At 33.1% G+C, this 16,046-nt stretch overlaps 1 protein-coding gene across 2 annotated transcripts in view; it reads left to right on the top strand.

Annotated features, from left to right (window-relative positions):
- Positions 1 to 16,046, top strand: part of LOC143231643 (large neutral amino acids transporter small subunit 2-like) — a 90,167-nt gene that overhangs the window by 62,353 nt on the left and 11,768 nt on the right. For both annotated transcript variants that reach the window (XM_076466187.1, XM_076466186.1), the window contains 2 exons: positions 5,044 to 5,140; positions 13,324 to 13,473. In XM_076466187.1, coding sequence (XP_076322302.1) covers positions 5,044 to 5,140; positions 13,324 to 13,473 — 247 coding nt within the window. The remainder of the gene's footprint in view (positions 1 to 5,043; positions 5,141 to 13,323; positions 13,474 to 16,046) is intronic.

Genomic DNA, 16,046 nt, shown 5'->3' with positions numbered 1-16,046 from the left:
TTCTTAAATAATTTTGTCACCCACAAATTTTGTTTTTTTTTTTCTTTCCACATAATGAATTCTCAAGCTACTGTCATTTCCAATTTGTCTGGTGTGGGCCAACAAGAAGTTATTCATGCTGGACAAACAATAACTACAAAATCAGTCTCCTTTTTTTCATTTGACAGTCATTGTATGACTGACAATGAAGTATTTCATGTGGTCTTCACCTCTATTGAGCATGAAAGTGATATTTTTCTACGTGTGGATTCAGCTTATGGAGAAAAGGATTTTTGACTTTTTTTTTTTCCCTCTCCACCATCAATTTTTACCAAAACTTGTACTACTACTGTCATTGACCTCCCAAGTTTTCTACTTCTTTCTTGGTTATGGTTTCTCAGGGTTGTTACATATTTTCCCTAACTTCTGCAATTTATGATTCTTCAGCTTTTCTTCTTCACTTCAGTTGGTTAGTCAAGCTAGAGAAGTGTTATCTCACATCCTCTCAGTATCTGGGTTATTTGGGTGTGTTCTACAATTCTTATCCCAGCAGGGCCCATCCTTCATCACTTTATTTGAAAGACACAGAGCAATTAATTTCCACTGCTCTATCACCTCCTCCTCTCCCTGACAAGAAATCCTTTCTCTTTTGAGTGCTTAGGTTTCTTTAGAATCTCTAATTCCCTTGGGTCTTCCCTTTTTCTGGTTTTTTTTTTTTTCTTCTCTGCATCATTGCATCATTGGATGCATTCAATCATCAGAACTGGTATAATTTGTTTCTCTATGCTTACTCCCTATTTTGTCTTCTTTTATGTGTTCTCTCCCTCATTTGGCCAGCTTGAATATAGGTTCCTTTCTTGGGCTTTCTCCAGTTCTCCCATTCTCTTCCTCTATCCCGTCCTTTTCTTTTTCAGCCTTGTTCCTCCATCTTCCATTCAGCCATATTATTACTCTGTTGTCTAGTTCCTTACAAGACATCATCTTGTTCAACCTTACTTTTATCACATTATGTTTGTGCACCTACCTTCCTTATTTATCAATAGAAATGCTCTATATTTTACAGTTGGTTACTGTGTTGTTATTTTTCCCCTTCTTACCCTTTTGTTCCCCATCTTTCTTAATCCATCATGTGATTTTTTCAACCAGGGTCTATCTGTATCAACTATCACTGATTTCTGGAAGACTTTCTCTAATACATTTGGGTTTTTCCATAATCATCAGCCCAGCATGGCCAGGTGATTAAGGCACTTGATGTGCATGTGCAATCTGAGGGGCACAAGTTCAAATCCCTGCCACACCAAACATGCTTGCCCTTTCAGCTATGGGGGCATTATAATGTGACAGTCAATACCACTATTTGTTGGTAAAAGAGTAGCCCAAGAATTGGAGGTGGGTGATGATTACTAGCTCCCTTCTCTCCAGTCATACATTGCTAAATTAGAGACAGCTAATGCAGATAGCCCTTGAGAAGCTTTATGCAAAATGTAAAACAAACCAATCCATAATCACCAAACGTTTTTCTTCCCAGTCCTTGCTATATTCTTCTGTTCTTACAATACTTTTGTCCTCTTAATCTTTGTCTTTTCCAGTTGGAACCTGAATATTGTTCACCACACCCTTTCTCTTTCTCCATTTGAATCTTTAGTCTCCCATTCCTTTTATTTTCTCTCCTTTTAAAGTCTGTTTATTCTGCATTTTGCTAGTGGTCATTGATGTTTATGGCATCAATTCTTCATACATTCTTTTCATTGATTCTGTATCCGTCTCTCTCCTGATTGTGCTTTTCTCTCCAAATTTCACTTCTATGCCTGTCTCACCTATTTTTCATTCTTATTCTTGTTCTGATTTTGATTGCCTCCTCTGGTTCTGCTCAAACAATCTATGGTTATTTAATTTCCACTGCTTCCTTTCATGGTTCCATTTTCAGTGTCTTCATTTTTTGGAATTCTTTTTCATCTGTAATCTTTCATTATTCTTACTTGGATGGCTTTATCACCTCATTTGTTTAAAATATTTTTCTTTGGATGAGGGATAGTCCAGATATCCTTGTATCAAATTCTTCACCTTACATTCTCGTTAATTGTTCACTTCTGTTGTCTGTTGGAGGAGATTGTTCAGGCTGGCATATGGACAACCGTTCACACTTTTGTCACCCTCTATCTCTATCATCCAGCTCTTTCTTCTTCATTGGACTATAGGCTGCTTTTAGTTGCCATTATACACATCTCTTACCAACTCTGACTGGTAAGTTCTTTTTTCTTTCCCATTTCAGATCCTTCTTGTGTCTCATTAGTTTCTGCTCAGTGGCAAACAGTGCCTACCAGGTATACTCATTCAAAATCTGCATAGCATAGGGTCATTAAGATCTGATATAGCACTCAGTTGAGATGGGGGTATACTGTAAGACAGCTCAAGGTTTTCTGCTTGTTAGTACAGTAAATCTCTTCCAGTTGGCTTTCCCAAGTCCTACTGTTGCCTGATGTCAGGTTTCCAGCTTTCCTGGTGTTGAATTGGTGCAAGACCAGCTAATGTAAGCCCTCAGTTTTCAAGGCTGATGTTACTTTTCCCTTTCTATTTTACTAAGCTTGATATATACATAGAAACAGCTGGTATGGGTATTGAAAACTCTATGTAGAGGAGTGAACAACGTTTCGACCTTCTTCGGTCATCGTCAGGTTCACAAAGAAAGAAAGAGGTAAGGACTGATAGCTGACCACAGGTTTGAAGGTGGTTGTGTAATTGAGTGTAGGAATGTAGAGAGCATGCTTAAATGTTTGAATATATTTATTAATATAGGTATAAAGGTGTTCCTTTGTATTGGTTTATATTTGGGCTTGTTGTTATATAAGTAAGGCTTCTTTAATTTTGCAATTGTTTATGTTTATTTATTTAGTATTTGGGTGTTTTCTATGGTTATGTTGTATTTATTTTACTTGTAGTATTCGAAAACGTCTGTGGATGACTTTTTGTGTTCTTTAAATCTGGTTTCCATTTTTCTACTTATTTCTCCAATATAGAAGTCGTGGCAGTTATCACATTGTATTTTATAAATAATGTTGGTGTGGTGTTTGTCAGTGTAGTTTTTACACAGTATAGACCTTAGTTTGTGCCTTGTTTTTGAATAAATTTGGTATTAACTGGAATGTCATATTTTGTTACTAGTTTTTGCCAAATGTTGGTTATTTTTCTCCTGATGTCAGGAATATATGGTATGCAGCAGTATATGGTTTCATGATTTTTTAAATCGTGGGTATACGTAATTTTGTTAGTTGATTTTGCTTTCTGTCTAGGTGTGTGTGTATAATGTTTTCTATGGTTTATGGAGGAAACTTATTGATGTTGATGAAGTATTGTTTTATTTTGTTTAATTCACCATTAATTTTATCAGGTGAACATAATTTTGTGGCTGTGTTTATTTAGTTTTTTAGTATGTTGAGTTTTTGTTTTGTTTTATGTGCTGAGTTCCAAAGAATGTATATGGGTGATTTTTTTCAGTGGATTTTCATTTTAACTTGTGCATCAGTTCTTGTAATTTTGAGGTTAAGAAATGATATTTGATTGCTTTCTTCCTATTTATATGTGAAGTTAATGTTGGGATGTAGAGAGTTAATGTGAACAAATTAAAAATTTATATTTTCAGAAACACCTAAAAACAACATCTTAAATGATTTTTCAAAGAATTTTCTCACAAAACCATCAACATAATTTCACAAAACAGAAAACTAAAAACAACTTTAAAAAAAGAAACATTAATTCCATTAAAAACCTAAAACAAGACAAAAACATAAAAATTATAAAACCAGATAAAGGAAACGCTATAGTCATAATGAACACGAATGAATACATCCAAAAAATGAAGATTTATTAAACATGCTAACTTATATTGTTAATGAAAGATAAGTTGGTTTTTATTCTCATTTACCTCATCTACTTTTTAATTTGATGTTCATTTAGTTTTTACATTTTGTCGGGTAGTACATTTAATCTGAATATGTGCACATCTGATCTTTTTACTTTATGGTTTGTTGTACATCTAGCTTATTTTAAGCTTGATGTACACCTGAACTGTACATTTTAACATGATGTATATCTAGCCTCTTTACATCATGATGTAAAACTAGCAATTGGCAGATCCAGAGTTAATATATATACATGTGTGTGTGTGTGTGTGTGTGGGGCAGAGGTCTGGGAGATATGGTGTTGAAGATACCAATACAAGCAAAGCAACTATCATGTGGGGTCCATAGGCTCAGCTAAGATGATGATGTTTAGGGGCTAAACCCCACAAGCTCTGCAATTTTGTGTCATCTGCAATATAGAAGTATCTAAACATGACTCAAAAATCATCTTGTATACTTTTAAATTCTAAACTTTCATGAGTGGAATTTGAAAATATATTTCACTCTTTAAGAAATCATAATAAAAATGCCTGTTTGTGGGCTTAAAATCATCAAAATGTTTTTTTTATTTTTGTTTGTAAGGGCCATGGCATCTTTTGTGTCCCCTTGGATCCACCAGTGAAACTAGCCTCTTTACATTGTATTATGATGTACAACTAATCTCTTTACTATATAATTTGATGCATGCTTAGATATCATATATGTTATAAAATGTATTCTTTAATTTGAATTCTTTTGTACATCTAGTCTATAAACTTTCTATCCTGATGTATATTTACTCTCTTTACTCTTTAACTAAAATTTAATTATGAACTTCTTGCCCAGCTATTCTCTGTAACTCTAACATAGTACTCGTATATTCTTTCTTTTTATTGTATAACTTAAAATACAGTTAATTTACACTGATTCATTTTGTTGTTAGTCTTTGTTGTGATTCATTTTGTCGTGTTTCTTGTTAATTCTTACTGTGATTCATTTAGTTGTGTTTCTTGTTATGCTACAAGTGCTATAAATAAATTTGTTTTTTTTTCTTTGAACTAAAATTGTTATGTGATTAAGGCATGTGGAATTTATTTCCAGTGCTACTTTTAAATATTACAGTGTTTCTTTCAGCTAAACTACTTTGTTATTTTTGTATATTTATTGAAATTATTACATTTTACAGGTTATTTTTTGTAGGAGCTCGTGAAGGCCATCTTCCAGCATTTTTAGCGATGGTCAACATGGCATATTTCACTCCAATGTCAAGCTTATTATTCTTGGTAAGAAGAAACATATTTTGTCCAATGTCCAGTTTCTTAATATTGTTGTTGATTAATAATTAAGGGCTGTTTGCCTTAATTAATTACTGTCACAATTCACAAAAATGATCAATATGAATTAATCAAAATTCTAGTTATAAGATATTACTATTTCTATGATATTACCAAGCAATTGTATGCATAAATTCTGCTTGTAAACAACTCAGAAAGTTGAGAGTGTTGCCTGGTGGCCATTGGTGTAACTAGTCACGGTGCTGTTTCTTCTTTTTTATCTTGTATATCTCAGAAATAGTACAGTTTGAACTTAATATACTTATTATAAGCTGCAAAATAACCAGTATTATTTAGAGTAATATTGTTTTAAAAAAGTTGTGGTGAATTAATATATTATTCTTTATTTCCTTAGAAATAAAGTTAATTGCTAAATAACTTTCTCATTTTATTTGTGTTTATCAGAATTTATTATACATGAACTAACAATAGTAACAAGATGTAATATCATTAACCTGTTGACTGCCAAGTATTTCAGCTGCTACAATACAACTGTAATGTTTCTTCATTTTGTACCTTTTTTGTGATCCCATTTTGGATTGAAAGTGAAACAATTTGTAAGTAGGTCAAATGCATGTATGGTTCTGACATCTAGCGTTGATGTTAGGTATTATTGAGAATGAATTAACTCATCCGTGGCACTGTGTTACCGATCGGCTTGAACGAGTTATCTCATCCATGGCACTGAACAGTTTAAGTTGTTAACTTATGTGAACAAGGTTTCTGTTTAAATATGATTAGCTTTAGCTAGATAAGAAGCACTGAAAATAGGAAAACAAAACTCTGGCTCTTATAACATGCCACTTAAACAATGCCTAGATCAGTAACCTTTAAGTTGTTTAGTTTAGTGATTTATCATAATGCATGCAGGTTTCCACAGCTTCTTCAACACTTACTGTTAAATGTAAATGTATTAATCATTTTATTTCTTATAAACTTTTATCTTTAACAATAAATTTCCACCTAAAATCTATAATGTTTCTTATACTTGAGAGTTAATTATTATCAAGAATTTTACACTGATGATTTTGTTTGTTTATTATTAAGCACAAAACTACATGATAGACTATTTGTACTGTTTCTACCATGGGTATCAAACATTATTTTTAGAGTTATAAGCTCCATGACTTACCATTCTTCTAAGAAGGCTGGGGCACTGATAAAAATTAGGAAATACAAAAAGTGTCTGTAATATAGGTTTTTTGTATTATTGTTAATATAATACTTGTTACTATACATCAGTTTCTCTACCTCATTAGGTTTTTTACAAAGTAATAAACATTGTATTGTCATAATTATTGTCAGTGAATTTTTCACAGACATTTATATTATCTATCACACATGGTGAGAAAAATCTTTACCAGTTTCATCTAAGTACAACTGTTTCTAAACAGAATTGGTGCATGTAGTTGTTAATAAGTAGTGTCATAAATATTTGTAGAGAAAAACCCACAGAATGAAAATAGTCTTTTAATCGTATAGTTTTTCATAAGTAACATCATGAAAATTTATGGGGAGAAGCTCAGAGTGATATTTCATATGTTCAGCTTGTTACAGGTTTCAGTGCTATGTCGTATGTAATAGTTTAGAACTGAAAGGGTAACTTAATCATAAATTGTTCTATATGAAGATGTCTGCTATAGTAAAGGAAAGGCGAATCAAAAAAATATTAAAACAACACGTTTGAATTTGGAAGATTAGTCTCGTGAGAATAATTGGTTAATTGATGTAATCAGTACATGAGCTCTGTTGTTAATCAATTAGCAAATTCCACTGCTCATTTTACTCTGGTGGTTTCTTTGAATACTTCATTAAACAAATTTTAACTTGAAAGTACATACTGTATTTAATGCAAAAATACCACAGTATTTCTTTGGTAGGATGTTTCTTCAAATTTAATTTAATATGTTGGTGAATTCACTAAATTTTCAAGAGTATAAGTACAGAGACTGTTTTTTAGGTAAAAGACAGACAGTACTTTCAGATATGTTGTGGTAATGCTCCATGTTTGGGTTTACTTTTGGGTATGGGAGTGTCCATCCAGGCAAAAGTTTGATACAACCCTATGCCTCATTTTATCTTTTAAAATATCTTGCTATCAGACAGGCTGTTTTATTTGTTTTATCTTTGATAACTTCGTGCTGTTGTTTAAACTATTTATTTTCATCCTAACACAGCCCTTTTTTTGTGGCATTTCTGCTTACAACTTCCTTATCTTTTTTTCTCAATATTTTTCTGTTATGTAACTACAGTTATCATTTCCATATCTGTTTCTAGCTTTCACTATAAATTGTTGTATTTCTGTTGCTGATGATGTTTTACTTAAACATGTTTTTTTGTAGCTCCTAAGATGCTAATTTCCATGTATACTTCTGATAGATAGGTTACTTCACGGTCATTAAGTACCTATGTGAATGCTGATAAACTCTTTGTTCTTCAATTATTTACCGTTTTCTGCTTTAAACCTCCTTTGATAATCAAGAAGCCTGATGATTTTTTAAATTTACTGAGGAATAGAAGTTAAAATTTCTGTTTCATCTGCTCTTTTGTGAATATGGAAGGTCTTCAGGTTGGTTTTTTTGTGTATACATCTAGAGCTATTCACCGTTTTGTTAACATGGGGGATATCAAGGCTGTCTATCCCATATATAGAATCATCCACTTATTTGTTAACCTGGGGGATATTGAGGCTGAATATCCCATATCTAGAAATGCCTACTTGTTTGTCAACCTGCAGGGTCTTGAAGCTGACTATACCTAATCCAGAAACACCTACTTCTTTGTTAATCTTGAGTAATTTGAGATTGGCTATCTAATATCTAGAGAGACACGTTTCTTTTTTAACCTGGAGGATCTTTAAGTTGGCTATCCCATATCTAGAGACTCTCGCTTCTTCTTTGTTAATCTGCAGGATCCCGAGGCTGACTATCCCCTATCTAGAGACACCCACTTTTTTGTTAATCTGGAGATCTTGAGGTTGGTTTTCCTGTATTTATAAACACCCACTTTTTTATTAACTTGGAGGATATTAAAGCTAATTATCTCGTATCCAGAGACAGTCACTTATTTTTTAACCTGGAGTATCTCAAGGTTGGCTAAACGTGTTTAGAGACATCCACTTCGTTTTTTAATGTGAAGGATCTTGAGACTAGCTATCCCATATCTGTAGACACCCAACTCTTTGTTAACATTGAGGATCTTGAGGCTAGCTATCTGATATCTAGAGATACCTACTTTGTTAACGTGGAAGATCTTGAGGCTAGCTATCCCATATATAGAGACATCCTCGTTTTTGTTAACATGGAGGATCTTGAGGCTAGCTATCCCACATCTATAGACAGCCACTTTTTTCTTAACCTGGATGATCTTGAGGCTAGCTATCCCACATCTATAGACAGCCACTTTTTTCTTAACCTGGATGATCTTGAGGGTGGCTGTCCCATATTTAGAGACACTCACTTCTTTGTTAACCTGGATGATTTTGAGGGTGGCTGTCCCATATTTAGAGATACTCACTTCTTTGTTAACCTGGATGATCTTGAGGCCAGCTGTCCAGCATTTAGAGATACCCATTTCTTTGTTGAATTGGAAGATGTTGAGTTTGGCTATTTGATATCTAGAGACACCCAGTTTTTTGTTAACGTAGGGCAGGGATGATGAACCTTTTTGATAGTGTATGCCCAAATTAGGGATAATCTGAAACGTTATCTTGCATGCCCATGGTAATTGTTAGCAGCAGATTATCATTTATTATTATTCTGAATTATTTTAAATGATACAGCTTTAGGAGGTACATGTTATAAATAACAATAGTAATTCACCATAAAAAAATTAATGAATTATTAACAATAAGAGTCCTCTTGGTTTTTTACATTTGTTCATTGTTGTACATTTTGTGAAATGATAAGTTTTGGGTCACATTATATAACATAAACAACAAAGGAAAGAAAAATAAGCATATTTTATGAGATTTTTGCTGCTGCAACAATGATAGACATTTCATATTAGACTTGAACTTGGTTGTTTTAAGAGCTATGCATTCAACACTAGTTTCATCAGCCAGTCTATTCCTATAATTACACATTACAAAATTCATTACTGAAAATAATTACTTGCAAAAATATGTTGATGAAAATGCTGTTAATACTGCCATTGCAACGTTTTTCAGACAGTCACTAACTCATCTGTTTCAATATTTTCTAGTTCAGTTGACAAATTTTTGCCTCCATATTCAGCTTCTTTGTAAATCAATCAGTTGAATCTCAAGAATATCCAAGTCAATTAACTGTAGCATTTCTAAATTCAGTTTATCTAACATTACACTGTCTCATACTTTATGAATTTTGCAGTTTCTTCAAATAACCTGAACTTATTAAATCTTAAAGAAAACTGTTCAAAAGTTGAATTAATGATGTTTGAAAATTGCATTTGGAAGCTCCGAATGTGTGTTTTTTCATGAATTTCAAGATCTGTCATGTGCTTTTTTAGATTTGAGAACTATTTAAAAGTGCCATTGTACACATCACGTTTAAAAGTTTTCAGTTTGATATCAAAACCTTTTATGTTATTAAACATAACATCAAGTGTTTTGCCAGATCCCTGCAATTTGTTGTTCAAGTCATTTAAATGTGAGGACAAATCTGTAAAAAAAATTCAATTTACAAATCCATTCAACATCAGATAATTCTTGACAAGAAAATGTCATTTGTCAAAAACAGATGAATTTTATCCAAACACCAAACTAATTGTTTAAGAACAGAACCTGTACTTAGCCAACAAACATCGTCATATATTAGTAGTTCTGTGTACAGCAAATTAAAACTAGCTTTTACACACACAACCTCCTTGTGTGTAATACAATGAAAGCCTACCAGTGATGTCCAACATATTTTGCAATAAAATTTACAAAACCTGCTTCTTTACCAATCATGCTGTCATGGAAACTACTTTTTAAAGGTCAATCTGTCAGTTGAATAATTTGTTCAGGTAACATTACCAAATTAACCGGTTCTTCACAGATTTCATCACCCCAACAAAATCGAGTAATAATGGCTAGCCTAGCTGGAGATGTAACATCAGTGGCTCTCATCATGACTAATAAGGAATTAACATGAACCAATATCGTTTGTTAGTTGGTTTGCTATATTTATTTCCATATTTAATATTTTATCTTTTACTGTATTTCTACTTGCTGGCAATTCCTTAATGTGTTGAATAATCTTTTTATTTTTCTGGAAAACTGTCAAAAGGAAAAGAATGCATTCTAGCCATTTTTCTTTAATATACTCTCCATCATTAAGTGGTTTCCATGTTGAGCAATAATCTTATAAGTCTCAAAACTGGCAACAACTAAGTTGGAACCACCTGAAACAAGTTTCACCATAACATTTGACTGTATGTTGTTGTTGCTGACTTCTTGAGAAATGTGTTCTTTTTGTTCTTGCTGACTCACAAAGTCATTTATGAATAGTTTCATAATGCAACTTTACAGAGGAAGTCTCTTGCACACCACTGTTTCAGAACATAAGATACATCATGCTTTATCATCATTTGTGATCATGCTTAATCTTTCAGTCCACAATTCTTGAAAATCTCTGCTGCTGTTCCTTCCATTTGAATGTTTTTGTTTTTTTGCTGGTTGAGCTGACATTCTGACAATCTGAAAAGGGTAAATACAATTTTAAAATATCTCACCAGTCAACTTAAATATGATAATTGAACTCACTGTAACATAACAGCAGGTGCAAATTTATTTCATTGATATAAAAATAAATCTGTAATTAAGTAACTTATCAAAAATATACACATGCCAAATAATATACTTTTAACAATATAATTTATTTCCTTACTGAGAAAAAAAATAAATACATATTTACTGTTATTATCACTAAATACCTAGTATTCATTTGCAAAGAAGAAAAATATAAGCAGAGTGAAGCCAATACCAACACTTCTATTCTTGCTCAGATACTGATGTGTACACTGGGTCTGCGAAGAATTCATAAAGTGTCACTGAATGTCATATGTTTCCACAACCACAAACCTGAGAGGGCAAGAGAAGTCTCTTGTGAACATTTCTTAGTGCTTCTTGGTTGGAAAAATTATTTGCTGCTGCATTAGGTTCTGGCTTTTGGCATCTGCTCGGGTCCATATATATAATCCACATTTTTAATAACCTGCAGGATTCTTAGGCTAGCTATCTCTTAACTAGAGACATCCACTTCTTTGCTAACCTGGAAGATTTTGAGGCTAGCTGTACCATATCTAAAGACACCTACTTCTTTGTTAACCCAGAGGATCTTGAAGCTGGCTATATGATATCTGGAGACACCCACTTTATTTAATTGGAGGATGCTGAGCTTGGCTATCTAATATTTAGACACACTTTGTTTTTTTGTTAACCTGAAGGATCTCAAGGTTGAATATTCTATATTTAGAGACACCCACTTTTTTGTTAACCTGGATGATATAGTGGCTGGCTATCCCATATCTAGAAACACTTACTTCTTTGTTAACCTGGAGGATCTCAAGGTCCAGCTATCCCATATCTAGAAACATTCACTTCTTTGTTAACCTGGAGGATCTTTAGTCTAGCTATCTCATATCTAGAGATACCCACTTCTTTCTTAACCTGGAGCAACTTGAGTCTACCTATCCCATATCTAGATACATCCTATTCTTTGTTAACCTAGTAATACTTTGTGTTAAAATTTGTTATATGTTTCTTGCAGGCTGAAGTTTGTTTTTTAATATTTTCTCCTGCAATTGATGCATTTGCTATGCCTCTCAGTAGGAAACCTACTTTCATTTTCTTGGCCTCATCGTTTTTTGAGTGGAATACTTCCAGTCTGTTTTCATATCATCTGTTGTTTTTACAACATCACATTTTATCTTTTCCTTGTGACTAGTTTCCTCTATCTAATACTGACCTTAGTCAGTCATTATATTTGGTTGGGTCTTGTTTAGTATAACATTTATTGTTAGTTGGTTATCATTTTGAGTAGTTTAACTACTCTTGCTCTGATCCTGTTATCTGAAGTCTACTAATGTAAATACAGTTCATCGTGATGTTTGTTGATTCTATATTTTCATGTAATTCTTATTTGGCTTGTTGCTGTTTTGTTTTTGATTTCTTCAAGCCCATTTCCTTGGCTGTGGTTTTGCTAGATAGTAAATAGATGATAAGGCATTTGGCTACCTTAAGAGAGTCAGTTTCTTGTTCAGTTGCTTTATTTTTATTTTTGTAACATGTTCTGTCTTCTTGTGTTATTTGCTCATTTTAATCACTTCATATTTGTTGTTCTCTCTTCTCTAGTCTCTTTTTAGAACTTTGGCTATTTGATTACTGGTTCATGTAAAATAAATCTTTCTTTTGCTTTGTATACCTGTTTCTCTTTGTACTTATAGATTTGCTATTATTATAGGGATAAAGTACTTTCACTTTTATGTTGGAACAGTATAACACAAAATCTTCACCTGATTCTGATCACATTTTGGTATAATGGTTGGGTGTCTGTAAAGGACCAGTTGTTTACTTTTGATGACTGTAGCTAATAAAGTAAAGAGTTTGATTAATGTTATCTATTTTGGGATTTTGAAAAAGCAGCCAAAACTTAAGAATAAACTGAAACAGAAGGAGGATTATGCACATAAATGTACATATTAGGAATTATACAGTGTATATTTTAGACTATTTCTCCACAGTGAAAATTGTGGTGTTGTTGCTGCATTCTTTGAGTGTCTTTATAGTTATATATTTTTACTTTTACTATAGTTAAACATAATATAACTATTTTAATAATATATTTCTTTCCCTTTCCTAGAGGTTATTTTTATTTGATATATGTATAGACAGACACACACATTAACAATTTATGATTACTTTCCAAGGGATTGTATCTTTTCATTATAAAAGTATGTTTTCAGTACGTTTTCTTTCTCAGTGATTCTTAATTTACATATAAGATAGGGTAAGAGAGCTTTATTAACACTACATTTACATGTTTGTGAGTTATGTAATATACCTTATTTTTATATGGTACAAGTTTCATTAGAAATACTTTTATTTTTCAAGGGTCCTTCCCTTGGGTTACTTTTACAAAGTCAGTAACGTGTTGTTTTTTTTTCCTCAGGGAGCCTTAACCCTAGCTTATCTGTCCACGGTACAAGTATATACACTAATCAACTATGCTGCCTTCAGTGAGGCATTGTTTGTGATGTTTTCTGTGGCAGGGATGTTGAGGTTGAGGCACAAACAGCCTAATTGGGAAAGACCCATTAAGGTATTGTCAGAGAAGAAAAAAAACTTTGTTTTTCCTTCCAGATTTATGAACTTATGAATAAAATTCCAGTATTCAATTGCTTTATCAGAAACTTTCAGACACCAATGAATATTACAGTTATACTTCTTATAAGGCATTAGTATTAGGCCTATTAGATTTTTGAACATTACATTCTTAATGTAGTTCGTAAGGAATTATCAAGAATTAGAAAAGTGTATCATAATAGCTTCCAAATACAGTGTATTTGCCATATTCAGTGTTGTTAGTGAATGCCAATGAAATGAAGATAAAGGGCGAGTTTTTTATATTTTTTATATGTGTGTGTATACATCTGTTTGGTTTAATTTTCAGAGATTAAGATTTGGAGTCAGGACATTTATATAAATCCAGTGATGATTACCTAAAAATGTGTAATATTTCAAATCATGAACCTAACTTTTGCCCTCAAGCAATCAATACATTTAATGATCTGTGTATATAACTATTGGAGGATAAATGTTTAAAGGTATTTTTTTAGAAATTGTATTATAATCTTACTAATAACACTGATGGTTTTCAACATTGTTGTAAGAACAACTCTACTTGCTTTATAAATGATATGTTAAAGAGATATAAATATTGGAAGTGCTATATTATGCAAAACTAAATAATGTAGCTATTAATTCACAAACATAATATATAAGTGGTTCTTTTACATATAATCTGACATTTCTTTGAAAATGACTTAATTCACTGTATGAATGCTATTATATTCAAATATATTTAGTCTAGTGACAAAGTAAAGATATTTAACATTTTGAGCCAGAACAACAACATCTGCAACACCTTGACATAAGCAGTCAGATTAGCAACTTCAAGTTTAGGTATAATTCTCCATAAATTAGAGCTGTTGTTCAGAGAGGAGGGACCACTTTTAATTTCATAATGGATAAACTGTAACTTAATGTGTATAAATCTGAAAATGCAAACATGCTCATGGGCTCAAACCTTAGATATTCTGAACCATAGCTTAGCACATTAAAAACCAGTTCATGCCAAACCTTCAAAAAGAATGAAAACTTTCTTTAAAAGAAAAGAACATATTTTGGTATGGCCAGAAACTAAGCTTATCAGAATTTATAATTTTCCTGCACTGAAAACATATTTCTGTTTGGTACTTTCCTCCCCTCATAAGATTAGCTAATCTTACTCAGTGCTGCACTCTGTATGCTAACTTTTTCTTTATGCATGACACAAACCTTTCTCTCTCTTTCCATTTGTTGGAATTCTGTATTTCAATGTATCTCTCTTGCAAATCATCATGCATCATCTATTAACCAATAGTAGCATAGAATGCTCCCATAATGTAAGTGACTCCCTCTACATTTCTCTACCAAACTTTCACAACTTTTACTGCTATTGATCTCTCTGTCTGCTCACTTTTTCTTGGAGGGTTGACAGTGACCCACAGGGCAGTGATCACTTTCCTATCATTTTGAAGGAGATAGATATTGGTTGATGCCACCTGACCCATGTGGAAGAAGCTGGACAAGGATAACTAGTCTTCTTTCACTATTCTCTTGGAAGTTGATCATACCATTGCCCGTAAGCCATCGATAGACAACTGCCTGGCAGCAGTGACTGACTGTATTGTCCAGGCAACTGCTCAGTCTATTTTTAAAATCTTGACACATTTTCCACGGTATTCTCATCTATGGTGGAATCCTGCCTTCCACTTAGCATGGAAAGCCCAAAAACAGAACTGGGATACTTTTTGTAGGTATCCCATGCTTTCAAACTGCATCACTTTTCAGCTGTCCTGTGCACATGCTTGGCAGGTAAGACATTTAAGCCAGCAGGAATCTTGCATTAAGTTCACAACCAGCATTTCTTCTACCATCAGTTCCAAAATCATATGAGACAAGGTTTGGAAAGTCATTGGGAATTATACTTCCCTCACTCTTTTGATCTTGCTTTGGTGCCCAGAGTATTGCTAATACTCTTAGTTAAAGCTTTTCTCGTGCATCTAGCACTTCTGTTATGTTCCCCACCATCTTGGCCAACAAGACTCTAGTAGAGTAATCACCTCTTTCATTTCAGGCCAATCATCTTTATATGACTATAATCATTCCTTTTCACTGGTGGAACTCAATTGTGCTCTTCATAGGTTTGGTTTGGCAGTACATTGGTAGAACCTGATGATATTTACTATGAGATGCTCTCCCATCTTTCTTCTCCCATTCTTCTCGTTGTTTTTAACAGATCTGGCAGGAGAATACTTTTCCTGATGCTTGGTGCCAGGCTATTTTCCTCCTTATTTTTAAGCTTGGGAAGTATCCCAAGATTCCTTCAAACTATTGTCCAGTTGCTTTGATAAGCTATCTTGGTAAGATCTTAGAGAGGAAGGTTAATGCTCATTTTGTTTGGTTCCTTGAATCAAACAACATCCTTTCACCCACCCAGTGTGGGTTCTGATGACAGAGTTCCAAAGTGGACCACCTGATTCAGCATGAAATGTTGATCAGAGAAGGCTTGTGTTACTATGAGGAGATACAGCATTTGGTGAAACCTCCATTAATATGGGTTACATGGCC

The sequence above is a fragment of the Tachypleus tridentatus genome, chromosome 11 (genome assembly GCF_004210375.1).
Source record: "Tachypleus tridentatus isolate NWPU-2018 chromosome 11, ASM421037v1, whole genome shotgun sequence".
Classification (NCBI taxonomy): Eukaryota; Metazoa; Arthropoda; class Merostomata; order Xiphosura; family Limulidae; genus Tachypleus; species Tachypleus tridentatus.
Note: the sequence above shows the minus strand (reverse complement) of the source record. Positions and strands in the feature narration are given on the sequence as shown.